General features: G+C 39.6%; 2 protein-coding genes across 4 annotated transcripts in view; one reads left to right on the forward strand and one right to left on the reverse strand.

The window, feature by feature from the left end:
• ODF2L (outer dense fiber of sperm tails 2 like) overlaps nt 1-26,492 on the reverse strand; it is an 86,492-nt gene that overhangs the window by 42,267 nt on the left and 17,733 nt on the right. The window lies entirely within an intron of this gene.
• Nucleotides 21,268-26,492, forward strand: part of CLCA2 (chloride channel accessory 2) — a 43,283-nt gene continuing 38,058 nt past the window's right edge. For both annotated transcript variants that reach the window (XM_027570208.2, XM_027570217.2), the window contains exons 1-3: nt 21,268-21,854; nt 22,736-22,873; nt 25,448-25,598. In XM_027570208.2, the coding sequence (XP_027426009.2) occupies nt 21,669-21,854; nt 22,736-22,873; nt 25,448-25,598 (475 nt within the window). In that variant the 5' untranslated portion in view covers nt 21,268-21,668. The remainder of the gene's footprint in view (nt 21,855-22,735; nt 22,874-25,447; nt 25,599-26,492) is intronic.

Below are 26,492 nucleotides of genomic sequence, written 5' to 3' on the forward strand. Positions count from 1 at the left end.
TTGTCATAATAAGAAAATTGTACACAAAATTAGGCTTCTCTTATGAAAAATACTTAAATTGCATCAGTGTTAGATATTGTATGTCTTTAAAAGACATACAAAGGGAAAAACAGTCACAAAATTTCAAGATGATTATATTAGATTCTCAAATTGACTATTTGAACTGAACTATCCAGGTAAATATGGCATCTCTTCTAAATCTAATCTGTTCTAATCTAAATCTGAAATCTGGTTGGATAATGAATTTTTGGATAGATCCCTTATTTTGTATTATTTAAATGGAAAAAAAATTCATCCAGCCCAACCAAAAATGCCAATTTCCCCAAATATCATTAAATACTTGACTACCTATGAAATAATACATCAAGGATTTCCTCATAATTTAAAGCAGAGGCCAACATACTTTTTCTGTAGAAGTCCACATAGTAAATATTTTAGATTTGGTGGATTATACAGTCTCTGCCATATTTAACTCTGCCATTGATGAATAAAAGATGCCATAGAGGATACATAAACACATGGCTTGGCTGTGTTCCCATTAAACTTTATTTAAAAAAATAGATACCAGGATAGATTTGGCCCACAGGATAGAGTGTGCAGACCTCTGATATAAAGCATTTAAAACAAGTACCTCATAAATATTAAACTCATTTATGGTACATTTGTGTGTAGCAGATGCAAGATGCAATGGTGGGTGGTAATTTTGTTTTCCTTCCTCGTGGGAACAAATATATACTGTAATTGTAAAAGTGGCAAACAATGAAATAGTGGTTTAAAGATATTGATGGAAGCAAATAAAATTTAGCAAAATAAAGCAATTTAAAAAAATAGTTTGGTTGTGTAATAAATTATTTTCATAGGGTTTATCCCCCACTCTGAGTTGCATGTGTTCTTTCCAACATGTTTTGGTTTTCTTTTGCTGTTTTAACAAACTTAGTGGGTTAAAACAACAACGATTTTATTTGTTCATGATTCTGCGGTGAGAAATTCAGGCAGGGTTCAGCTGGGTGGGTTTTTTCCTCCATGTGGCAATAGGTGGTGTCTCTCATCAAGTTGCAACCAGATAGCTGTTGAGGCTGGAATATCCAAAATTATATGTTTGGTGACTAGGTGGGCTCAACTGGAAGGCTAAGGCCTCTTTCACCCTATCCATGTAGCTCTGCATGTGGCCAACTTGAACTTTTTTTCATGGCAGGTGCGTTCCAAGAGTGAGTGTCCTAGGTAGCAAAGGAAGAAACTGCAGATCTAAGGCTACACAAGTTACACAGAACCACTTCCACTGCATTTTGCTATCTAAAATATATCAGAGAGCCAGCCCAAATACAAGAGAGAAAGTAAAAGATTCCACCTCTTGATGGGACAGTGTCAAAGTCACATTGAGTCTATGGAAACAATTTGCTACACAAGGCAATAAGGTATGTGATATTTCCTGATCATCAGGTTCTGCCAGCACAATACAATAAATGTAGTAGACAAAAGCAATGCCCCAAAAGGTAATGAAATGATCATGGTCTCTGCACACTATAGTATGACAGAGAACTAAAGACCTAACATAGCTCTTATGTAAAGCAATAAATTCTCTCACGTTCTCTCACTTCCAGATAAAAATCAAACAACTTCAGCTGTTCTACATATATTAGGGTGAATAAAAGACATTTGTCAGAGCAATATCTGCATACTAGATGCTAGGAATTGTACTTATTCACCTAATAAAAAGACTACATCTGGATCAACATTTTAGATGACCCATTCATCTTCTACCCAGGCCAAATAGAAGGTTAAATGGGAGTGTGGTCAGAATCACCACACCTGCATCTTTCAAGTCTTTGATGGTGGCATTAATCACTAGAATTCCCCTAGAAATATGGTATGGGACTTAGGTTAACTTTTTCAGTAGAAAAGAGCCATTCCAGGGCCTACCAATTGACCCTCTTATTATAATAGCCATGAATTAAGAAGCAATGTCGAGATGCTGTAAATCTCCATTAAGGTGATGAAGTTCAGATCTCTCTTCATCAGATCTAGCAATTTTTCATTATTATAGATCAAGTAAGATCTTAGTAGGCTGTCCATCCATTTCAATTACAGGGATACCATAATCACTTTCACACTGCTAAAGATCCCTCCCAGTCAGACAACTATGATTACTGCTCTGGCCCCAGGGCCTATTATGGTAACTAACCACTGCTATCTCATCCCAGTTGGTTAAGCGCTGTCAGTTGGCCTCTGCCACTTTGATATCCTATTATTTCCATTAGGGAATTAGAGATCCTATTCAATTGCAGCATCTCCTAACTTCATTCCTGGGCTTAGAGGACAACAGCTTCCTCTCCCTCCCAATATTTTCTCAATGCATTAGTGAAGAGAAGGTCCTCTAGGCCTTCTCAGGATACAATTGGAGATAGGTGACTGAGTCACACATGATAAATCCATTCTAACATCCTATCTCCCTAAGTATATAGAGAATACAGAGGCCACTAGCCACCTATGGCTACTGAACATTTAAAATGTGAGTAGTCTTAACTGAGACATGTTGTAAGGGCAAAACAAACACTGAAATTGCATATGAAAAAAAGGACAAAATATCTCAATTTTATAATAATCATTTATTGAAATAATATTTTAGGTATGTTGAGTTAAATAAGATATATTATTAAAATTTAAATTTAGCTCTTTTTTTACAGGTTTTACTTTTGCTACTAAAAAAATAAAATTGTGTATATGGCTCACATTCTATTTCTAGCACTGGATGGTGCTAGTCTAGAGATATAAAGAAGTGATAGCAGTGAGTTATTAAGAGAATCGGGAACTCCTCACAAGGTAAATTCCTCAGATGAAGTCACTTCAGAATTTTCAAAGAAGACAAGACCAGCCTTATAAGGAAGAGAAGGAAGACTTCTTCAGAAAGCAAAGAGCTCTGTAGGGTCTATCAAGATGATAGAATTATGCAAGTCACCCAAACAGGTCCATTACGATTCTCAAGATCCAACTTCTCAATCAATGTCTTAATTTTTACCTGAAAGACCTGGCGAGTCTGTTTATTCAACTTACCTTGTAGTTTAGCCTTTCACAGCATTAATCCTTGATTTGGATGTGTCATTCTAGCAACTCATAGAGATACATTTTTACAGCAATCATAGAAGCTCTCCGGACCTCTAAGCTTATCACATTTTTCTTTAAGCACCCCAGTGTAGTTATAAATAGCAAACACACCCCTCCATCTTTTATTCTTTTTTCTGCCATTCCCATCAAAGACTTCCTTCAATAACTACTTAATTCCTGAAGGCTACAGGCCACTTTTAAATTGAGGTATAATTTACATTCAATAAAGTGCACAGATATTAAATGTTCAGAATATGAGTTTTGACAGTTATACACACCCACAAAGCTACTACCTAAAACAAGACCTAGAACATTTACATGAACCCAGAAAGTTTATTGCATTTCTCTCCAGTCCATTAACCAAAACTACCTTCACCCCTCAGACATGCACTCTCCAAGACAACCACTTTCTAATTTCTGTCATTAGAGATAAATGTGCTGATTCTTGATCTTCATATAAATGCAGTCATACAATATATATTCCTTTGCATCTGCCTCCCTTCACTCAATATTTATGTTTTTTAGATCCACTTATGTTGTTGCATATTTTAGTAGTTTGTTCTTTTTTTTGTGGAGTGGTATTGTTCAGTTATCTGAATATATCACAATTTATCAATTCTCCTGTTGATATTTACTTGTTTGCAGTTTTGGGTTATCATGAATAAGGCTGCTATGTACATTCTTGTAAAAGGCATTTTTACAAAAAAGATTTATTTATTTATTTATTTGAGAGCGAGCGAGTGAGCGAGAGAGAGAGAGAACACACAAGCAGGGAGGAGTGGCAGAGAGAGAGGGAGAAGCAGATCCCCTCCCACCCCCGTACTGAGCAGGGAGTCTGACACGGGGCTCAATCCCAGGAACCCGGTTTCATGACATGAGCAGAAGGCAGACGCCTAAGCGACTGAGCCACCCAGCCACCCAGGCACCCATTTTATAAAAGGCATTTTATGAATATACATTTTCATTTTCTTATCTAGGAATGGAATTGCTGGGTAATGAGATATACATGTGTTTAACTTTTAAGAAAATGCTATATCCATCTTGAAAATGGTTGTACCAGCAGTGTATGTGGGGTTCAATTACTTTACATCCTTGCCAACATTCAGTAGAGCCACTTTTTTTTAAATTTTAGCTCTTCTAGTAGATGTGAAGTGGCATCTCATTGTGATATTATTTGCATTTCCCTGATAACTAATGATGTTGAGCACCTTTTTAATAGTTATGAACCATAAGTGTATCTTTTATGAAGTGTTATTCAGTCTTTTGCCCTTTTTGTATTGGGTTGTCCTTTTACTACTGGTTTGTAGTTCTTTATATTTTCTGAAAAAAATCTTATATGAAATATATATATAATGAATATTTTCTCCCACTTTGTATCTTGCCCATTCATTTTGGTTTTTTTTAAAGATTTTATTTATTTATTCGAGAGAGAGAATGAGAGAGAGAGAGAGAGAGCATGAGAGGGGGGAGGGTCAGAGGGAGAAGCAGACTCCCTGCCGAGCAGGGAGCCCGATGTGGGACTCGATCCCAGGACTCCAGGATCATGACCTGAGCCGAAGGCAGCCGCTTAACCGACTGAGCCACCCAGGCGCCTCTGCCCATTCATTTTCTTAATGATACCTTTCGGTGAGCAGAAATTTTAAATTTGGATACAATCAAATATCCTTGTCCACTTTTCCTTTTATAGTTTTGTGGAGATAATTGTATTTTTTCTAGACTTTTTATGATTCTAAGCTTTTATATTTAAATGTATGATCTATCTTTTTTAAAAAGTTTATTTATTTACTTATTTGAGAGAGAGAGCATGAGCAGAGGAAGAGGCAGAGGGGGAAGGGAGCCTGATGCGGGGCTCATCCCAGGACCCCGAGATCATGACCTGAGCCGAAGGCAGATGCTCAACTGACTGAGCCACCCAGGCACTCCTGTATGAACAATCCATCTTCCATTCATTTTTTTGGAAGGAATGAAGCAGGTATCAAGGTTTACTTCATTTTATATAGATATCCAGTTGTTCTATCATCATTTATTTGAAAGACTTTTTCTTTCACATTGAATTAACTTATTGCTTTTGCTGAAAATGATTAGACCATTCATGTGTGTGTCTACTTCTGGACCTTCCATTCTGTTCTAATAATGGATAATCTAAACACATGCCAGCATCATATTCTCTCTCTCCCCCTTTATTATATTCAGTTAGCCAACATATTCTCTTAAGTACTGTAGTTTTATTTAAGTCTTACAATTAGGTAGACTCCATTTACCATAAGGGTGGTTGTCCACAGGGTAAGTCAAACAAAGACTGAGCAAAGTCTTGGGGAACAGAAAGGCATCACTTTTCCTAGAGAGAAAGTGTATGTCTTAGTTCAGGATACTATGACAAAAGTACCATTAACTGGGTGACTTAAATAACAGAAAGCTATTGCTTACAGTTCTGGAGTCAGCGAAGTCCAAGATCAAGATAAGCTCTTTCATGTCTCTTCTTATAAGGGCACTAATCCCATAATGAGGGCTGCACCTTCATGACCTAATTACGTCCCACAGGCCCCACCTTCAAATACCATCACAATGGAAATTAGGGTTTTAAAATATGAATTCGGGGAGAACATAAACATTTAGTTTATAGGAGCAGGCACATGTTACCTGTTGTTGAAAGAGGTCCTTACCAGAAAACACTGAGACAGGCAACTACTCCAGTTCTGCACTAACTAAACCATTGTTGTCTGGGCTGGGCGTAAGTGTGGGGTGAGGTTGAAATGGGCTGTTATAATAACAGTGGTTAAGAGCAAAGTCTTTGGAACCATACCAACCTGTATTCATGTTTTCTAACTACAAGTCTTGGGCAAGTTACTTCTCTAAGTTGTGTTTTTCCCAAAAATAAATAAATAAATAAATAAATAATTCTACCTGCCCGATCGGATTGTTGTGATGATTGAGGTCATATTTGTAGAGCATATAGCCCTGTCTGATCAAATCGTAAGTGTCCTATAGGTGGTAGGTATTAGTAAACAACACTTGCTCTAAGGTGTAAAGCACACGACATAAAATCAAGAATGATTATCTCTCTCTTTTTTTAGACTTTCTTTTTTAGAGAAGTTTTGAGTTCACAGCTAAATATATGGCATGTTCAAAGACATGCCATATATTCCCTGTCCACACACATACATAGTCTCCCCCACTATCAATATCTCCCACCAGACAGAACATTTGTTACAACTGATGAAGCTGGTTTGACAAATCATTACTACCCGGAGTCCATAGTTTACATTAGGGTTCACTCTTGGTGTTGCACATTCTATGAGTTTGGATAACCGCATAAGGACGTTGCATTCACTATTACAACATCATAAGGAGTATTTTCACTGCCCTAAAAATTCCCTGTGCTTTGCCTTTTCATCTCTCCTTTTCCCCAAACCCTTAGCAACCACTATCTTTTTACTGTCTCCATAGTTTTGCCTTTGCCAGCATGTCATATAGTTGAAATCTTACAGTATGTGTCCTTTTCAGATTGGTTTCTTTTACTTGGTAGCATGCATTTAAGTTTCCTCCATGTTTTCCATGGCTTAATATCTCATATCCATAATATTCCATTGTCTGGATGTACCAGAGTTTATTTATCCACTCACCTACCAAAGGACATCTCATTTGCTTCCAAGTTTTGGCAATTATGAATAAGGCTGCTATAAACATCTGCATGGAGGTTTTTATGTGGACATATGTTTTCAATTCCTTTAGATAAATACCAAGGAGTGAGATTGCTGGATCTGTTTATCTCTTTTCATCCAGATATTTTCCACAGAATTTGAGGCTTCAGACATGAGTCTTAAAAACAAAAAACAAAACAAAAAAACATAGTAGCATATGTGAATCTACTTTTCCTTCTACACTATAAATGATTCTAGTAATTATCACAACCTGCAAAAATCTAGAATGTTTGACTAGTTAAATAAACACTGTAAAATTCAGCCCAAGTTGTAGCATATGTTCAATATTTACTCTCAGTAGAATTATTTCATGTATAGAATATTTAATATATTATATGGCAACTTTTAAATAAAAAATTTTGTTTTAATATCATGCAGAAAATAACACTGCTTATCCTTATGTTGTAAGTTAGGTATTCTATCCTACAGACGTTAGCATTTTTTTGACTGACCAAAGGAAAATGATGCATGAGTATGAAATTTCCTTTATAAAATATATTATTGTTTGGCTCTGATTAGGTAGTAAAGGCTTTAAGAATAAAGGTAAGCAGTCTAGGTCTCATGGCATAAAGATGTTGTGTGGTCATAGAGAGTATAGACACTATTTTATTATTCTTGTATTGCTTGAAAATCTACGAATATAACTAGAGTTTATTTGAGAGTTAGTTAACTATTTAAAGAACACTCATAATTGCATAGCAAAGGAAATCATCAATAACAACAACAAAAAATGCAACTTAGGTGAATGGGAAAATATATTTGTAAATGATATAGCCAATAAGGGGTTAATATTCAAAATATACAAAGAACTTACACAACTCAACACTAAAAACCAAACAGTCTGATTTAAAAATGGACAGAAGAACGGAATAAACAATTTGCAAAGAAGATATGAAAGTGGCCAATAGACACATGAAGAGATGCTCAACATCACTAATCCTCAGGGAAATGCAAATCAAAACCATGAAGAGATACCACTTCACACCTGTCAGAATGGCTGCTATCAAAAAGACAAGAAATAGGTGTTGGAAAGGATATGGAGAAAAGGAAACACTTGTACACTGCTAGTGGGGATGTAAATTGGTGCAACCACTGTGTAAAACAGTACGGAGCTTACTCAAAAAATTAAAAATGGAAATACCATATGGAACTACGATATGGTAATAATTCTACTACTGGCCATTTACCCAGAGAAAATGAAAACACCAAATCAAAAAGATACACACATCCCTATATTTATTGCAGCATTATTTGCAATAGCCAAGGTATGGGAGCAACACAAGCATCCCTCAATAGATGGATGGACAAAGAAATGCTACACACACACACACACACACACACACGCGCGCGCGCGCAGAGGAATAGTACTCAGCCGTAAAAAAGAATGAGATCTTGCCATTGGTGACAACATGGATGGACCTAAGTGAAATAAGTCAGACAAAGGCAAATACCATATCATTTCACTTACATGTGAAATCTAAAAAACAAAACAAACAAATAAACAAAGGGAAAAACAGACTCCTGGAGAACAAACTGGTGGTTGGTTGCCTGAGAGGTGGTGGGTGGGAAGTTGGGTGAAATTGATAAAGGGGATTAAGTGCTTCAAACTTCCAGCTATAAAATAAATAAGTCACAGGGATTAAAAGTACAGCATAGGGAATATAGTCAATAATATTGTAATAATGGTATGGTGACAGATGGTGACCACACTTACGAACATTGAGTAACATATGGAATGTCAAAGCAATATATTGTACACCTGAAACTAATGCAATATTTTATGTGAGTTAAACTTCAGTAATACCTTAAAACAGAAAAAAGCAAAAAAACAAAAAAGTTAAAAATACTCTGAAAATGGGGTCAATTATGAAGAAAAATATTCATAGGAAAACAGAATGTGATCCTTTGGAAACAGAATATTAATAATGCAGGGGTACAACATAAAATTGGTACACAGCATATTATGGTCTAGTATACACTTAAAGAGAAACTTAAGAAAGCTAAAGGATTAGCTTTGTTGTTTGCATTAAAAAAAAAAAAAAAGATTTGTTTATTGGGGCACCTGGGTGGCTCAGTTGGTTAAGCCTCCAACTCTTAATTTCAGCTCTGGTCATGATCTCAGCATCCTGGGATGGAGCCCCACATGGGGCTCTGTGCTTGGCGCAGAGCTTGCTTGTCCCTCTCCCTCTCCCCCTTCCCCTTACTTGCTCTCTCTCAAATAAATAAATAAAATCTAAAAAAAAAAGATTTATTTATTTCTTTGAGAGAGAGAGAGATTTCAAGTGAGAGGGGCACAGAGAGAGGGAGAGAGAATCCCAAGCACACTCCTTGCTCAGCGCAGAGCCCAATACCGGATTTAATCCCAGGACCCTGAGATCATGACCTGTAGAGAAACCAAGAGTCCATGGCTCAACCGACTAAGCCACCCAGGTGCCCCGGTTGTTTGCTTTTTTAAAAATTACTTTCAACTGAACATAATAAAAAAAATTTTTTAAATAAAAAATTATTTTCTTTTAGGGGCGCCTGGGTGGCTCTGTCGGTTGAGTGGCCGACTCTTGATAATGGCTCTAGTCAGGATCTCACAGTTGTGGGATCAAGTCCCACCTCCGGCTCTGTGCTCAGCCCGGAGTCCGCTTCATACTCTCTCTCCCTCTCCCTCCAGCTTGCACTGTCTCTCTCTCTAAAATGAATAAATAAAATCTTTAAAAAAATTATTTTCTGGGGGGTGGAACAAGATGGCGGAGGAGTAGGAGACCTGGATTTTGTCTGGTCTCAGGAATTCAGCTGGATAGGGATCAAACCATTCTGAACACCTACGAACTCAACAGGAGACCGAAGAAGAGAGTAGCAACAACTCTCTGAACAGAGAAGCGACCACTTTCTGGAAGGTAGGACGTGCGGAAAAGTGAATCCGAGGCGATATTTGGGAAGATAGACGGCGGGGGAGGGGGCCTCCGTCGGCCGCTTCTGGCAAGTGATAGAGCCGTGGAGCACAAAATCGGAACTTTGAGAAGTCGGCTCCGCTGAGGGACGTCGCTCCAGTGGCTAAGCGGGGGGTGGAACCCTCGCGGGACAGTGTGGTCTCAGGACCTTCGGGGTCACAGAGAGACCGGGGGTGCCTGAGTGCGGCAGAGCTCCCGGGTATCGGAGCGGGGAAGCGGCTGCAGAGACGGAGCCGAGGCGCGGCCTCTCAGCTCAAGGTTGCCATAAACTGTGATCTGCGGCCCAGTCGGGCCACGGCTCCTCCAGCAGGGACCCAACAAGCGGCAGATCCGGGGAGACTCCCCTTCCTCCCCCAGGAGGAGCGGCGCAGGAGCGCACTGCAGGGATCTGCTGGGTTTGGAGACTCCACATGGGGTCGGGCGCCAGAGATAGAAACGCTCGGTCACAGGCCGAGTGCGGAGTGCGGCCGGAGTGCGGGGGAGTGCGGCCGGAGACCGGGGACATGGGAGTGACTGCTTTTCTCTGGGGGCGCACTGAGGAGCGGGGCCCCGAGTTCTTGGCTCCTCTGGGCAGAGATTGGGAGGCCACCATTTTCACTCTCATCCTCCAAAGCTGTACCGAGAGCTTGCAGGGAACAAAAGCTCCTGAGAGCAAACCCGAGCAGCTTGCTTAGCCCGGACCGAAAAGGGCGGCGCAATTCCGCCTCCGGCAAAGACATTTGGAAACCATGGCAACAGGCCCCTCCCCCAGAAGATCAGCACGAACAGCCAGCAAGCCAAGACCAAGTTTACCGGTCAAGGAGAACGGGAGAACTCCAGCGCTAGGGGAATACTGCACATAGAATTCATGGCTTTTTTTACCACGATTCATTAATTTTTCAAAGTTAATTTTTTTAACTTTTTTTTTAATTTTTCTTTTTCCCTTTTTCAACCAACATCTTATCAATCCCTTTTTGGAAAAAGAAACATTTTTATTTTTCATTTTTAGGGTCATATTCTATCCCTTCATAGTAGATACCCTTATTTTTGGCATATATATATAGAAGTTGTTCTCTCTTTAAAATTTTGAGATACAGTTTCTTCTACCAGATCAAAATATACCCTAAATCACTAGTGTATGGCTTTGTTCTAGTCTCCTGCCAGATCACATTCTCTCCCTTTTTTTTTCTTTTTTTTTAAATCATCTTCTTTCTTTTTTCAAACAACTTCTTATCTTATCAATTCCTTTTATAAAATCTTTTATAATTTTCATCTTTACAGTCATCTTTCATCCCTTCATTGTATCAACCCTTATTTTGTACATATATAAGTCTTTCTTTCTTTAAAATTTTAGGAGGCACTTTCTTCTAACAGACCAAAATCTAGTGTGTGGCACTGATCTATGCACTAGCCTGATCATACTTGATCATAGTCTGTTTTTTTTGTTTTTATCTTTTTCTTTTTCCTTTTTTTTTTCCCTTTCTCTTTCTTTCCCTTTCTTTTCCCCTGGTTTCAGGTCTTTTCTGATTTGTTTAGAGTATATTTGCTGGGGACGTTGTTAACCTGTTAGCATTTTGTTCTCTCATTCATCTATTCTCCTCTGGACAAAATGACAAGATGAAAAAATCACCTCAGCAAAAAGAACAAGAGGTAGTACCATCTGCCAGGGACATACTCAATACGGACATCAGTATGATGTCGGACCTAGAGCTCAGAATCATGATTTTAAAGCTACTAGCTGGGCTTGAAAAAAGCATGGAAGTGATTAGAGAAACCCTTCCTGGAGAAATAAAAGAACTAAAATTTAACCAAATCGAAATCAAAAAGGCTATTAATGAGGTGCAATCAAAAATGGGGGCACTAACTGCTAGGATAAATGAGGCAGAAGAGAGAATCAGCGATATAGAAGACCAAATGATGGAAAATAAAGAAGCTGAGAAAAAGAGAGATAAACAACTACTGGATCACGAGGGCAGAATTCGAGAGATAAGCGATACGATAAGACAAAACAACATTAGAATAATTGGGATCCCAGAAGAAGAAGAAAGAGAGAGAGGGGCAGAAGGTATATTGGAGCAAATTATAGCAGAGAACTTCCCTAATGTGGGGAAGGAAATGGGCATCAAAATCCAGGAGGCACAGGGAATCTCTCTCAAAATCAATAAAAATAGGTCAACACTCTGACATCTAATAGTAAAACTTACGAGTCTCAGAGACAAAGAGAAAATCCTGAAAGCAGCTCGGGAGAAGAGATAGGTAACCTACAATGGTAGAAACATTAGATTGGCAACAGACCTATCCACAGAGACCTGGCAGGCCAGAAAGGACTGGCATGATATCTTCAGAGCACTAAACGAGAACAATATGCAGCCAAGAATACTATATCCAGCTAGGCTGTCATTGAAAATAGAAGGAGAGATAAAAAGTTTCCAGGACAAACAAAAACTAAAGGAATTTGCAAATATGAAACCAGCCCTACAAGAAATATTGAAAGGGGTCCTCTAAGCAAAGAGAGAGCCTAAAAGCATCATAGACCAGAAAGGAACACAGACAATATACAGTAACAGTCACCTTACAGGCAATACAATGGCACTAAATTCCTATCTTTCAATAGTTACCCTGAATGTCAATGGGCTAAATGCCCCAATCAAAAGACACAGCCTATCAGAATGGATTAAAAAACAAGACCCATCAACATGCTGTCGGCAAGAGACTCATTTTAGACCCAAAGACACCCCCAGATTGAAAGTGAGGGGGTGGAAAACCATTTACCATGCTAATGGACACCAAAAGAAAGCTGGGGTGGCAATCCTTACATCAGACAAATTAGATTTTAAAACAAAGACTGTAATAAGAGATGAGGAAGGACACTGTATCCTACTTAAAGGGTCTATCCAACAAGAAGATCTAACAACTGTAAATATCTATGCCCCTAACATGAGAGCAGCCATTATATAAGGCAATTAATAAGAAAAGCAAAGAAACACATTGACAACAATACAAATAATAGTGGGGGACTAACACCCCCCTGACTGAAATGGACAGATCATCAAAGCAAAAGATCAACAAGGAAATAAAGACTTTAAACAACATACTGGACCAAATGGACTTCACAGACATATTCAGAACATTCCATCCCAAAGCAACAGAACACACATTCTTCTCTAGTGCCCATAGAACTTTCTCCAGAATAGATCACATCCTAGGTCACAAATCAGGTCTCAACTGGTACCAAAAGATTGGGATTATTCCTTGCATATTTTCAGACCACAGTGTTTTGAAACTAGAACTCAATCACAAGAGGAAAGTTGGAAAGAACTCAATACATGGAGGCTAAAGAGCATCCTACTAAAGAATGAATGAGTCAACCAGGAAATTAAAGAAGAATTTAAAAAATTCATGGAAACCAATGAAAAGGAAAACACAACTGTTCAAAATCTTTGGGATACAGCAAAGGCAGTCCTGAGAGGAAAGTATATAGCAATACAAGCCTTTCTCAAGAAACAAGAAAGGTCTGAAATACACAACCTAACCCTACACCTAAAGGAGCTAGAGAAAAAACACCTCCTGGCACTCTTCTAGGAAAGAGGGGTGGAATTTTCCTAGGTAATTCCCCCCTTTTTTTTTCCAGGAAGGAAATTATTATCCAAAAACAATCTCAACACCACCATCTCCAACTCCTCCACCTCCCTCCTGCTAGCAGACTAATCCTTAAGTTACTGGCTTGAGTCAGGTCAGAGTCGTGCCCCAATATGAGGGAGGCTTGGAAAAATGAGCATCAGATATGTTTGACCTCTCTCACAGAAGACGGATTCTGCCAGCAAGAAAGAGAAGGAGGCAAGCCACTAGCTAGGCAACCAACAGTGCCTAAGCAGGTGCCGCACACACCGAAGGAAGGCCATAAATTCATCTGGATTAATATTTATTAAACTCTCACTGTGACCTAAACAGAGTTGTAATCACCACATGTACTAGTTAAATTTTACACCAATTTTACAAATGCCGAAAGTGAGACATGGAGATACTGAATAACATACCTAAGGCCACACAGTCGGTAAAAGGCAGAGCTAGGATGGCAGTCCTGTTAGTCTAATGTCAAAGCCAAAACTTAACCATTTAATCGCTGCTTATACATGATTATTACAATACAAGATTAAAGGTGAATGCCAATAAAGATTTATATAATTGAAAACAGAAGTGGCAGAAAATTGTATTCTTAGACTCTGGAATTTTACTCTTTTGGCTTTATCCCCTGCTCAGTAAATAATTTACGGTGTGTGACTCATTGCTATAATTTATATTATGATAACTCATCCATGTGGAGATAAAACATGTATATGATACAATGACATTTAGGATAAATTATGACACTAAAAAATTCATTCTTTTATTCTTCTTTGAAAAAGATAAAATGCTTCCCAAAAATTTCTTTTAAAAAATTTGTCATTTGCTTATAACCATTGCTTTTAAAATACTCTTTGTACTTTTATACTATGAACATCTGATCTTAGCTAAAATGTATCATCCATTGTACATTTTTAGTTTTTAAGATGATTGTATTTTTAGTAACCAATTATGGCATTATATTAAAGAATTGATTGATTTTTCCTTTATCCTAGTTATGTGACTCTAAAGAGACCCTACTCAAAAAAAATTACTTTCTAATAGAGAAAAAAAAATAAAAACAAGCTATGTAGTAAAAGACATATACCGTTCTAATCTCTTTTTAAAAGTTGCTCCCCATTCTTTTTGGAGAAGAATAGAAAAAGACAGGAGAGAAAGTACTCAAATGGGGGAGACAAAAAGTCTAAGTAATAAGTAATAAGGAAAAAGAAAAGAGATCAAAGATGGTCTCAGTTTAAGCAGAGCATTTATTGGGAGTATCAAGCAAGCCACAGCCAAAACTCTTGATACAAATATGCAGGTTATTCAAGAAAACTGGGATCAAAGTAGGGTGCTAGGCATTGTAGGATACGGGAAGAACTCTAAGACCTTAGCTATGCCCAGCGAATTAAACGGAAAATAACGACTTTAGGGAATAGAAATGACATGCCACAAGAAAAAGAATGGTAAAAGAATAAATATTTTAACTTCCCATTTAGAGGAGAAGAAATAGAAATGAGCTGAAGTGGCTTTTGAAGCTGGGAAGTGAGACATGGGAAGATGAGTGACTGGGAAGATGAGTGACTAAGTGACTTGGAAGATGAGTGACTAAGAAGAGTCTTTAAAAACCCCTATTGGCCAGAATCCCTCCTGGGGAGAATACTTTATAATGTCTGAGGTTGAAGGGGAGCCCTTCTAATCCTCCCATGCTGCCTGGTTTCTGTGCGGTGTTGAAGACTCTGAGGAGCAGGGCACTGGCTGTATATGGGGCCAGGCAGGGATTTTGTTGGTGGTAGTTAGTTGGTTGCTGCTTCACTGTTGAAAGTAAGGAAAAGAGAGAAAGGAGAGATCCCTTGGGATAGAAAGACACTGAGGCAACTGAGGGGCCAAGCACGCTCCACATTTGTGGGAAATTCTTTCAAGAAGGCTGATGCTTTCAGTGATTGGGAAATGTTTTGTTTTATTTTTCGGTGACATAAATCCTTCTCTAGTTCCACCTGTGAACTCTTCAATAAAGTCTAATTACTCACAAACAAGATACGTACTTGTTTCTTTGGAAAACTCATAACAGTATATTCGGAACAATACAACAAAGCATGGGAGCCGCCCATGTGGAACTAGGAAACGGGAATTTTAAGGAGTCTAGTGTGCAGGTAGCTGCAGAAATCTAGGAGGGGGACTTGTCTTCCACAGGTCACGGAACTGACATCGATAAAAACCAACTGTATGGAGGTCTCTGAGGAACAAGGGGGCCCCAACTGACAACAACTTATAACTAAACTCATAATAATGGTAGCTACCATTTATGGAGCACCTGTGGACAAAGCATCAAGAACCACAGCCTTATGTTATAAACTTGGACTGTATTTTCATGTCATTTGACCACAGATAATCTCAGATTATATTCATGTCATTGCTTCTCATTTAATTCTTCTGCTGTCAGTCAGCATTATGCTCTGCATTTCTGGGCAGGCAAAATTTTCCTTGAGTCCTCTCTTAATAAGCTTACAAGCTGAAGGGGTTTTTATTTCACCTTAACAGCAGAAAATATTCAATGGAGAGGAGAAAGGAAACTGCTAGAAAGCTGAAGGAAGGCTAATAGAAGACAACCAAGAGTGTTACCTGAGCTCTGTCCACTCCACTGCCTCACCTTTGTTCAGCAATAACCCCCTCCCTGGCCCCCGCTTCCACCCCTGGCCTCCTCACAGAAAGGAAATTCGAGAGTCAGATAGTGTCACTCTTCCACATCCACCACTGACTTCCCATTTCACAGATAAACTCCAGTCTTTTCCACGAGCTGCCAGCCTATGTGGTCTGTGCACTGGACACGGCCTCCACGCCACAGACCCTCACCCAGGGACGTGTCCACGGCATCTCTCACTTCAGGCACCCCCCAGCCTCAGGGGCTTCCCAATTGCCCTTCTCTCTGCCTGAACCATTTCTCTCTCAGATGTTTGCATGTTTACTTCCCCACTCCTGATAATCTTACCTCTGAGGCCTTCCCCACCACCTGATACAAAATAACAGACCTCAATTTCCACCCTTTTATTGTTTCCTCCCCTTTACCTGATTTCTTATTTTCTATAACACTTTCACTAGATATCCCATTATGTTTGCCTGCTGTCTCTCTCCCTTTTCTCGAATACAAACTCCATTAGGACAGAACGTAAACTCCATTTTGTTCACACATATCCAGTGCTTAGAATGGTGCCAGGCATCTAGTAGAAACATGATTTTATGTTTTTAACAGCGTTATTGAGGTGTATTTGATACCATTTTATTTTTGAATGAATAACGTGATTGAAAAAAGAGAAATAAAAGTTAAGGAAGTGATGCCCTGTTTAAATAAGGTCCATCCTTGGCAATTACTTGTTTGAGGCTACATTTTGGAGGTCATTAAAATAATCTTACCATGGCTCACATAATGATCAATAAGAAAATAGATTAAATTTAAGGCAGGGGCTCTAATCATAGAAAGGTAATTGTGACTTTCAAGAATCTAAAACCTACATACCTGTGCTGTTGGTTTTTAAATTTTAACTCTGAACTCTGTAGCTGTTTCTTTACAAAGAATATTTAAACAATGGTGTCCCCATAAAAATGCATAATTAATGCAATGCTTTTCTCCTGAGATCTGAGGAAAGCAGAGGCCTTTCCCATAAGAAGGTAAAAAATATCTGTAAAGACTACAAAGACTGTCTCTTTGTCGTGCAAGAGCAGAAATCCCAAAGTAAATCCCTGTATATTCCCCAGGAGACCACTCCAAGTGTGGACCAAGGACCAGCAGCCTCAGCATCACCTGGGAGCTTGGTACACATGCAGAATGTTGGCCTCACCTTGACCTACAGAGTTGGAATTGAATTTGAATGGGTGATCCTTAGGTGTACTCTGGGAGGGAGGTCTGTACAGGTCAATTCTGTTTGCTGAGAGTTTTGTCTGGAGATTCAGAGCCCCAGGTACCTGCCCCCTGAGAACAGAAGGGGGAGCCCTAACCCTCCAAATGCCAGGTCTTTCAACTGGTGGGAGTTGCTCCTGTTCTTTGCAGGGCTTGCGGGGTGAAATGGAGTATTAGAAACAGCACAAGAAGAGGAAGACTGAAAGACCTGCTGCCCCTTACTGGGACTGGGGGCAACAAGGCAATCTGGCAGAGCCTTTAGAGCTTCACAGATGGACAGAATCAGAGCAGAGAGAAAACAGAATGGGAGACTAGGAAAGAACTATGTAATCTTTGTGCTTCTATTTTCATTTATTGTTCTCTGAATCTCCCTGGTTATTTTTCACCTCTTGAAAAAAATTTCCACTACACGTCTCCTTTCTCTTTTTGTTCTTCCCTGGAGCATAATGATAATAATAATGATAATATCTTACATCCACATGACGTTATATACTATCTGGTACATAATAGATATAAAAGTATCTTATAGGACACAATTTTATGCCTGTTTTGCAAATGAGAAATATTCTATACCCTTTCTCCCATGTTCTTTATTAGGTTATCATTAAAAGTAGTTCTTGTTTTCATTCATTTTGGCAAATCTTAGAGGGTTTTTTTTTTTTTTCCATGCACGAAGTCACCTGTAGAGTTAGTTCTTGGCACAGTGAGGATGAGGAGGGGGCTTAATAGCAAAAGTCTAGGGGTGAAAGACTGCATCGGGAGAATTAAAACAACTAGAAGTGTAAGAGCTGCAAGCTCTGATATGGTGGTGACTCAACAAAACACCAATAACTTCCTGGACTCTATCTGGACCATCCACTTCACTCATTTGCCTTGAAAATGAATATAAGTTTGAAGAAAATGGGATAAGGGAGGCATGAAATGTGCCATCTGAGTCCTTGGAAAACTGTGTTTCATTCAAATTTTTACTCTTTGCAATTTGTTTCACTTCCATTTTGATTTATTTCCTAAATGTTGCAAAACTAAAGTGGTCCCATAGTTTTGTAATCCTGCCACATCATGAACTTTCCTGTTCTAAATGGGATTGCTAAGGAGTCGAATAAAAGCCTGAGAAGAAATAATTCAAAACTTCCCTGGACTCTTCATGATGTCAGATCTCTTAACTTCTCTGATACTCACTTTGTGGGTCTCTGCCTGCAGACTCCATGAAAACAGAGAGGTCTTCTGGGGCCAGGAAGAACTGTAAACTCAGACAATGAACAAAGATGTGCTTTAGATTCTTCAGTTACTGAAATGGAATAACTCTTATTTCTTGAAAGCAGATAAAAGCAGAGCAGATTCCTAGAATTTCTATAACTTTAAATAAATGCCTGATCATTGTATTCCCATTTTTCTTCTCTTTGGGTGTATTTCATTTTTCAGAAATCATAAAATCTATAGACATGAGCAGTGAATATTTTTTGAATGAAAGGATAAATTGTGGGGTTTTGTTGTTGTTGTTGACAAAGTCACACTTTATCAGAAGTGGACACTCCCCTCAGGAATGACTTTTAAGGCACTTAGCCAAGTCAGTTTTTAAGAGCTTTTTACTTTGGTCTCCTGTAGGGTCAGCCGGGTCAAAGCAGAAGGCAGAAAGAAGAAATCGTTAGTTGGCCTGGCCCCAGGCCTGGTTGCTGAGAGCAAAACAGAAGTGGGAGAAAAGGCTCTCGGAGTGATTGTGACACCACAGACATGGTCAGAGAATGGGTCAGTGACCAGAATCCTGTCAGGACAGACGATGAAAGTGGATGCCAGTCAAGTGGCGAACCTGGGAGATTGGATTCTAAAATCAAGGACGCAAAAAGCAGGTAGACAAGAATGGACATATCTGGACCCTCAGCCCAGGAGGAGCAAAACCTGAGTGCACTTGTTCAGGTGAAACTGGACAAGATTTTTCATATGTAGCTGCTCTTTCTAAAGCTGCACGCAGTCCCTAGCTAACATTCCACTCCACATGCTACGGGAGCCATTGTAACTATTGTTAAGAGCAAGTGGAGAGAGGGCTGGATGCCAGCCCTCAACAGCCCCTCAGCCAGAGAACAACTCCCACGAGTGTGCATGGTGGCAAGAAGAAACTCTTCTCTGATTGTTGGTGGAAAGCTACTCTCAGTACGGCTTACGGATTTCATTTTTGAGCATATGGTTTTACTGATGTCAATAATGTCTTTCTGAAAAGCACAAGGGACTGGCATAAGAAAATAAACTGCCAAGAAAAGTTGAAAATAAAGTTCATTGTTCTGCTCAGTGAATCACAGTGGTAGGCAGAGCCTTCAGCGTCACCACACCTCTGGGCTTCCACTCTGTCGCACAGTGAGAGCGAGGGGGAAAAACGCCCACGGCTGGGAATCAGCCCGGAGAGACAAGACAGTGAAGCTGACCTCTGAGCTGCCGAGTGGTCACCTGTGGCAGCCACGTTGTTACCAGAAGCATTCCATTCTCCTCACACCCAGGGGGAGCACCTACAACCCAGGGCCTTCTGACAAGACGGAGCAAGAAGAAAACTGCTTCAGAACAGAACAGATACCTTCTAGAAGAGATACTTTTAAAGTTGTGGGGAGCAAGGTGCCTGGGTGGCTCAGTCGGTTAAGCATCTGCTTTCTGCTCAGGTCGTGATCCCGGGGTCCTGGGATGGGGCCCCATGTCTGGGCTCCTTGCTCAGCGGGGAGCCTGCTTCTCCCTCTGCCTCTGCTCCTTCCCCTGCTTGTGCTCTCTCTTGCTCGCTCTCTCAAATGATAAATAAAATCTTAAAAAAAAATGAAGTTGGGGGGAGCATTTTCACACTATAATCCAGGGCTCTTCTGTAATCTAGCTTTTATTTCCTTCCCCTCACTCCATTCATTCACTCATTCATTCATTCAACAAATATTTATTGAGAGTCTCCTGAGCTGGGTGCTAAGGAGGCAGTGATAAAAACAGACAGGGTAGGGTCCCCCCTCTCATATACCCTTCACAGGAAGCAGAAAACCAACCACACAAAATGAACGTGACACCGCAACCATGATCACACTGCAAAGGAGAGGTATCTGATGCTATGAAAGCATGAAAGAGGGGATTTGACCTAGTTAAGGAGCTCAGCTCAGGCTGCCAGGCAAAAACTGGAATTTGAAGGAAAAGCAAGTGAAAAGCAGTCAGAGAAGAGGTTCCAAGCAGAGGGACAGCAAGAGAAAAATTTCCATCACTGTCCCTCAATGTTGCAGCTCTATATTTATAATAAAGCTCACTTTATTTCCAGTTCCCCGAGAATGTGAGACAATATGATATTGTGAAAAACAGTGGAATTGGGAGCCAGTGGGTCTCATTCTAGCACTATGACAAGGCTCGTACAACCTTGAACAAGTTACTTAGATTTTCTGAGCTTTGGTTTTGTCACGCATAAAATAAGCATGATAAAACCCATCACATAATAAGAGTTAGTTCCTTCCCTGTTGGCTAATTTTCAATCTTTCTGAGACTCGGTGTCTTCATTGAAAAATAGAAGTAAGAGTTATGCCTGCATCAGAGAATTGACATTTAAATGGGATTATTTGTAAACTCTAAAGCATTAGGTAGTTATCAGGTACTATTCAACACTCATCAAATATTTGTGATGCCTACTATCTACCAGACCCTATGATTGGTCCTTGAAAAATGGAAGGTAGACTGAGGCACAGCTTGCCCTCAGGAGCGACTTGCTGAAAGAAAAATTTATTCTTTCCCCTGGTCCAGGGAGAAGAGGCAGCAAGGGCAGAGGGAAAGGCCTCTGTGGTCTGCCCAGGCATCTAAGTTCCTGGCACTTGGCCCTTCTTGGGGGACATCTGAGACCTTCCCCTCCACCATCAGCTGAGAGCTTGCCCAGACGACCTGACCCACGGGCCCCAGGGACAGGGCTGCAGGATGGATTTCCAAATATTCTGAAGAAGCAGACAAGGGAGTCTTACAGCAAACAAAAAATGACTTGAGTGCAGTAGAAAAGTTGCTGTGCTGCCTGATGGAGGAGGCTGTCAACAATGAGGAGAGGAGAGTCATGACAGATTTCTGTGTTTCTGCTGAAAGGGGATTAAACAATCCAGATTCTCTGATTTTTAGCCCATCCAGCCAGGCCTCCTTCTTTCAAGCTCCTTTTGTCTTATTTCCTTCTCCATTCTGAGAAGATATATTGAATAAGGAGTAATTTCTTGCCCAACCATGATTCAAAAGGAAGCTCAGCCACAAAACAGGCAAGTGTGGTGTTGCCTAGAGGAAAAGGACATGTACAGGCAGGTCTCAGAGAGATCCACCCAGGTTTTGCAAAAAAAAAAAAGGCACCTCCTTCACCACAACGTCTAAGACCTTCCAAGTTCAAGAAGAAAGTATCAGCTCCCCCATTGACAACCTGGTGCAATGTACCCAGTAAGACCAGTGTGAGTGAACTGGAGGCTTCTCTACAACATGCCCCATAGGGACAATGTGGGTCCCCTTGGCAGCCTGAAGTTTGTGACCCTCCTGGTGGCCCTAATTCCAGAATTCCTATTCCTGGGAGCTGGAGTGCAGCTTCAAGACAATGGGTACGATGGATTACTCGTTGCAATCAACCCTCAGGTATCCGAAGATCAGAACCTCATCGCAAACATTAAGGTAAGTGACAAATGTGATATCAATACCATTATCCCATTAGAGCAGAGTTGTGGCCTTCTTTAAAAAGCTAACAGTTTTGCTTGGTCTGTATTTGAATAGTAAAGAGATCAGCATTTTTTTTAAGCACCAAAATTATAATTATGGCCAAGCCAGTATGTTCACTTAATTATGCACAGTCTTGGCTCAGAGTGAGCTAGCCCTCCCTGATTTGTTCTTGTTGGTTACTACTACTTTTAGCTTTTTTTGTTTTCCTAATATGACTGTTTTGGGGGTAGCAGCTTAAAAAAATAACCCATTGTGGTAACAAAGACCAGATGTTTGACTGATGAATAAGCATGATTGTGCTTATTAAAATCAAGCTGTTGGATTCCATCCTGAGGCTGAGAATTCTCAGACAGAAAGAGAGTCTGGATGGAGTGCTGAAGAGGAAAATTCTTTTCATCTGAATGTTCTGTAAAGTAATTGACTATTTTCACCTTAATGTGGTGAAGGAGGATCATAGCTCCATTACTTAAGAGCCTCTTGTTGGTATTGCTTTAGAGAAATCAGTTTCATCATAAGGTGTGGTCTTGAACACGCCCACAGGAATGACATGAAAGTAATTTGTTTGGCAAAAGCTTAAAAGTCTTTCACAAAACTGGGAAAAATTACATAGGCAAGCCCAGACTCACTGTTAGTGTCCTGAAATCCCTTCCAGTTAACCATTTGAGGTTTATTTTGCTCCCAAGTTTTCCCAAAGTCTAAGGCCATCTCTAAAAGAAATGGGCTCCTTTAAAATATTTTCACTATTCTTTACTGTTACTTACTCAAGTATAATCAGAAAACCAAAACATAAAAGATTTACTAGTGCCAAGATAAGCTCTTCTTTTATTTGGTTATAGGAAATGATAACTGAAGCTTCTTTTTACCTATTCAATGCTACCAAGAGAAGAGTGTTTTTCAGAAATATAAAGATTTTAATACCTGCCACATGGAAAGCTAATAATTACAACAAAGTAAAACAAGAATTATATGAAAAGGTAAGAATTCAGGATTTTCTTAAATGAGCTTAACTCTGAAAAAAACAACCAAGATACACTCTGTTCAAACTTTAAAAGTGAGAACTTAAGCAAAAACAAGTCATTGATGTTAACACACAACTAATATTGGGAAGATAGTTATTCACAAGATACATGGAAATATAATAAATGAGTACAAATTATGGAACAAAAAAGAAGCAAAATGCCATTGCCCAAGGAGCCTCTCAGAAGGCCTCTTTCCTTTGTAACTTATAGGGTTCTTTCTGAAATGTTTGCTTAAGGACCAAAAGCTGGTTTTATCCTACTAAGTATGAGCTGTGCAGGGAACAATTCCAATTATGACTACCTTCATTTCCCATCCTGTCAGGGGCAGGAGACATGCATGTCCAGACAGAAACATAAGCTATAAAATATGACTGACTTCTCCCGCCAGAGTGTACATTAGTAGAATTTCATATGAGCCCAAGTCCAGGACACTGTTTTTGAGGAGTATGGTGATAAGAAGGAAGGCAGAAAGGGGGGAGAGGGGAGGAGTGGCTACTTTTTCTTTCCCAACCAAAAAGAACTTAACCTTCAAAGAACTCTTAAAAGCTGCAGATCATAGTTAAGCAACCCTGATTATGTCTGCATGCTATAAACAAATGTTAAATACATTTGTCAAATGACTGTTTGAAGTTACTGTGAACAAGAATCTGGGCAGCTAGCAGAAGGGGCAGGAGCAGACTGGAGTCTCCACATGGGGACTCCATCTCAGACCCTGAGATCATGACCTGAGCTGAAATCGAGTCAGATGTTTAATGGGCTGAGCCACCTGGGCACCCCTAGAGAGTCAGTGTTTTTTTAAGCTTCCACTAAGCACCAGGCATTCTACATATATTGTTTAGTTCTCACACACCTTAAAATTAGTTGCTATCACAAATTATTACCATAAGTTCGGAAACAGAAGCTCAAATAAAGTAAGGATTTTGTCCCAAGTCAAACAGTTAGTAAACTACAGAGCAACAGTTTTGATCCATGTCTAATTGCTTCCCAAACCCCTGCTCTTTGCACTGAGCTATGCCGTTTCTAGCCATCTATGTAGATGGTATTAATCAATTTGACCCTCCATGAAACAAAGAAGTACTGGAGACAACTAGCATCAAAACCAGGTCATACTCCTGATCCTAATGGAGGAGTGAGAAATAAATAATTAAAATAAAAATGAGAATATTACTGAACTGAAAGATTAAAGGAAAGAATAATCATTGAGTGCTGTTTATATAACTGTTGGATACCGATTCCTTTAGCCTCAAATGTCAATTAAGCAAATAGTGAATGATCATTATCTACAGGGGCCATGCTAGGCATGGACAAGCAAGGTGGTTCCTGTCCCTGTGTATCCACAGTCAAATGCAGGTAGGAAGCAGGGGAGGGGAGGGAGAGTTAGAAAAAGTAGGTAAGAGCTATATTACTAGGGTCTATAATAGAATGGAACCCCAAACAGCCACTGAGTATTCCATCCCCAGCAGAGCACTCCTTCCTTTTAGCTTCAGGACAAATTTCCAGACACAGAAATGAGGTTTTGTCCATGTGAAAACTATCCAAGGGCATGACATCTGGAGCCCTTTTGTAGGTGCTGCTTTGTAAAACCCCTGGCTTGGATTCTTATCTTTCTAAAAATTAATGTTAATCATTATAAAAATAATTCATGCTCATTGCAAAAACAAATTAAAGACTGTAGAAATACTGGAAAATAAAATTGAAAATACTACCTTCCTCTACTTGGAGGTGTGCACACACACATACATAAAACAGTACACATATGGTACATATAGTGATCGTTGATGTAAAAAAAGTTAACAACGTACTTCTAATGGCAAGTCCTGAGACAACATGTTATGTTTCTTCCTAAAAATAAAGGAAACAATGTTGTACATAAAATTGCATTCTCTAGATGGTTATTTGAATAGATATTTGCTTTGGTTTTGGACTTAAACTACTGTGTTTTAGCAATAATAATTGAAATGGCCAGGGTACAAGATGAAATATAACTTCATTCTAATGATTGTTTTGCTGATCTAGTTGATAACAGGAATGAAAGGAAAAGGCTTAAAACAAACACATCTTAGTGTCCTGTACCGATGAAAGCTGTCCACAACAGGCTGTGACACTTTACAGAACAGGCTGAATGACATTCATTGCCCTTAACATTTACTCAAATATTTTTATTATATTTTATAGGGTTTTATAATGTCAGAATTTTACAGTATGGGCTTCTGAGAAAATTTTAATCTGGAAAATGGGAAGGTCACGTGGAAATAATCAAACTCCATGGAAAGCTGCTAAGCTTTTAAAATATAGACGTTTTCGAAAGTGCCAAATAATTTTATTGATATTTAGGTGTGCATGCGTTTTAAACTCCATTTACAAGACATAACTTTTTTAAAAATGTTATTAAATTGGAATACAATTCATACAGTAAAATGCACAGATCGTAAAGAGTACTGTTCAAAGTGTTTTAACAGATGTATATGTTTATGTCACCAACATCACAGTTGGGATACAGAGTATTATAAAGCATTTCTTCTCATTTAGGCAAATGTCATAGTGACTGACTGGTATGGGGTCCATGGAGATGACCCATACACACTACAATACAGAGGGTGTGGAAAAGAGGGAAAATACATTCATTTCACATCTAACTTTCTCGTAAATGATGACTTAACAGCTGGCTATGGACCACGAGGTAAGTGTGACCAATCCAGAAACGGACATCAGGCAGTACTATTTACAATATTGTGTGCTTGCTGTTGAAAAGCAACTCAAAGAACCTGAAACCTGCTCAGGACTTACCATATGGATGGGGAGAGATAGGCTACGTGCCCATGAAAGGTAAGAGACAAAGTGAGCCAAAAAACAGTTGGACACCAGTTTGGTGGCCCAGACGGTGAGTGCTACAAGAATTCAGCAAGAGAACATTTTGCACTAAGGGTGCTCAGCCAGGGCCTCACAAAGGAGAGGCTGTCCAAGGTTAATATCATGTTGGTAAATGGAAAGATGAGAGAGAACAGGGCAAAGAGTATGAGTAAAAAGCGGCCGCAGAGGGATCCAGAGCATATTTGAGAGATGAGAGCAGTAGGCACACTGATGGTACAGAGAGACTGTGAGGAGTGAAGTAGTGGAAGAAAAGACTGAAATGCATGAGGGGGTAGCTGAAGGGGAGACCCGACTGCCCAAGTTAGCGAGTCGCCACTGAAGGCTTATGAGCACCCAAGTGAAACCAACATAAAAGCGTTTTCAGAAGATGAATCTGGCTGTATAATAATGATAATCTGGCTCCCTCAAATGAGAGAGGGGGGAAAGTGAATATCAGGAGAATAACTAGAAGTCCAGACGGGAGACAATAAGACTTGAATAAGAATAGAGGCAGTGAGGTGAGGACAGGAAAGAGTATTAAGAACAATGAAGAATTTTCTGTGTGCCAGGTGCTGTGCTGTTTTTCAAATGTTATCTTATTTAATCCTAACAACTCTAAGTGATGGGAGATATTCCCGAGGGGAAAAAAGAGAACTAGAAGTCTGCCTGCTACAGAGTGAAAGGCCAGGGTGATGGGGTGTGGCAGCATTAAGGAACATAAACC

The sequence above is a fragment of the Zalophus californianus genome, chromosome 4 (assembly GCF_009762305.2).
Source record: "Zalophus californianus isolate mZalCal1 chromosome 4, mZalCal1.pri.v2, whole genome shotgun sequence".
NCBI classification, from domain to species: Eukaryota; Metazoa; Chordata; class Mammalia; order Carnivora; family Otariidae; genus Zalophus; species Zalophus californianus.